This window comes from Lycium ferocissimum, chromosome 2 (assembly GCF_029784015.1).
Source record: "Lycium ferocissimum isolate CSIRO_LF1 chromosome 2, AGI_CSIRO_Lferr_CH_V1, whole genome shotgun sequence".
NCBI lineage: Eukaryota > Viridiplantae > Streptophyta > Magnoliopsida > Solanales > Solanaceae > Lycium > Lycium ferocissimum.
The window spans coordinates 62,717,549-62,719,431 of record NC_081343.1 but is presented as its reverse complement, the minus strand read 5'-3'; the positions used below and the strand labels follow the sequence as shown (position 1 = coordinate 62,719,431).

The 1,883-nt window shown below is 34.5% G+C and overlaps 1 protein-coding gene across 1 annotated transcript; it reads left to right on the top strand.

The window, feature by feature from the left end:
* On the top strand, positions 1 to 1,434 carry LOC132047853 (zinc finger BED domain-containing protein DAYSLEEPER-like). The gene has a single exon (XM_059438831.1). It carries the CDS (start codon positions 1 to 3, stop codon positions 1,432 to 1,434), a length of 1,434 nt encoding a protein of 477 aa, XP_059294814.1.
* Positions 1,435 to 1,883: the final 449 nt, after the last annotated feature.

Genomic DNA, 1,883 nt, shown 5'->3' with positions numbered 1-1,883 from the left:
ATGTTGATGAAGCCCATTTTTTTCTCCCGGTTTACTCCTATTCCGGAAGATTTAGAATTACAAAATGAAGCCTTAGATAGGGCTTATGGTAATTTAGATTTTGATGAATTTGAAAATTTAGAAGTAGAAGAAGGAGAGGAATTAGATTTAAATGAGACACCTACTAGTCCCGTTACCGGAGCTCCAACTTGGACTACATCTCAGTCTGAAGCTGGTTTTCCCTCTAAACCTCCTACTCGGGGTACGACTAAGGCGCAACGTCCTAGAACTAGTCCCGTATGGAAATTCATGACTTTAGATGATACTAAAACTCAGGCTATTTGTCACAAATGTAAAGGAGTTATAAAACACGGAAGCAGTGGAGGGGCGGGTGGGTCGGGTGGGTCGGGTGGTTTAGATAGACACTTGAGAACATGTGTTGGAAAACCATACTTTGATGCTCGATTAGCAGCTGGACTTAAAAACACACCGCCCGGCGCTAGTAGTGCCGCTCCTGGTGGATCCATTGGGAGATCTAATATGGTCCAACAAACTTTAAATTCTTCTAACCCCGCTGTCACTCAAATTGCTTATAATAAAGTTAGAGATCGTGAAGAACTAGCTAAAATGGTTGCGGTTTGTGGCTTGCCTTTTAGTTTTCCTTCTAACCCCGATTTTGTGCATTATATTAGAGCTATGTATAACCTTAATTTTCAAGGCATTCCTAGATCCACTGTTACAACCGACGTTTTTAAATTTCAAAGTGATTATTGTCAATATATGCGTTGTGTGTTCCATCACTTAGATACTAGAGTGTCTGTCACTTCTGATATAGGTCGCAGTGTTAATAGCAATGATTATTTATGTGTTACGACACATTGGATTGGTCATAATTGGAATATGCAAAAGAGTATACTTGATTATAAATATACTGATGAGAAAAAAACAAGTTCTTATATTTCTACAAATGTTCTAGACATTTTGCAATTATATGGTCTTGTTGACAAAGTATTAATTGTTACACTTGATAATGCTTCTTCCAGGACTAAGAGTGCTGAACTTATGGCTATAAGAATTTGCCCAATTAACCTTGATATTTTTCATGTCCGATGTGCATGCCATGTTTTTAATTTAGTTGTAAAAGATGGTCTTGATTTATTTGAGGGTTCTCTACAAAAAATACAATATGCTTGTCAATATGTTTTTAGCGCTCATAAGCAAAGCAGAATTAATTTGTGTAATTTGTTTAAAAAATATTATGTTGAGCAAAATTTGCCTGTTAGAAAAATTCCAAAAGAAGTTTGTACTAGGTGGAATTCTTTATGTGAATGCTACTTGTTGTTCACCAATATCAAAAACCCCTTCAATATGTTTCTAATGCACACCATTATCATCCCCATGAACAAATACAAGATAGTGATTGGAATGAAATTGAATGACTATGTATTTTTTTAGAAATTTTTTATATTGCAACAAAAGTATTTTCCGGTCAATACTATCCAACAATTGCACAAATGTTATTTTATATTTGTGGACTTACAAAACTATTTGCGGAATATAGAGAATCAAACGGAACATGAGGAAGCCATTGATGAAATGATTCTCAAATTTAAAAAGTATTTTTTTCCTATTCCCGATATTTATTTGATTGCTTGTATACTTGATCCATCTTTAAAATTAAGAGGTGCTCAGGGACTGGTGCTCAGGGACTTGTTGACAAAATTTATTTGCAGTTAGATATTCCTCCTAACGAACATCCAAATGTTGAAGAGTGTAAACGTAACATAGAATTAAAAGCTAAAATAATGTATAATAATTATAAATCTGTGGAAATTAAAGTAGAAGTGGAAATCAACGTCCTTCACAAAAAAATAAGGCTAACTTTGGCAATAGAAAATTTGATA

Coding starts and splice junctions, on each gene's coding strand:
- LOC132047853 (XM_059438831.1), top strand. CDS start 1: ATGTTGATGAAGCCCATTTTTTTCTCCCGGTTTACTCCTATTCCGGAA.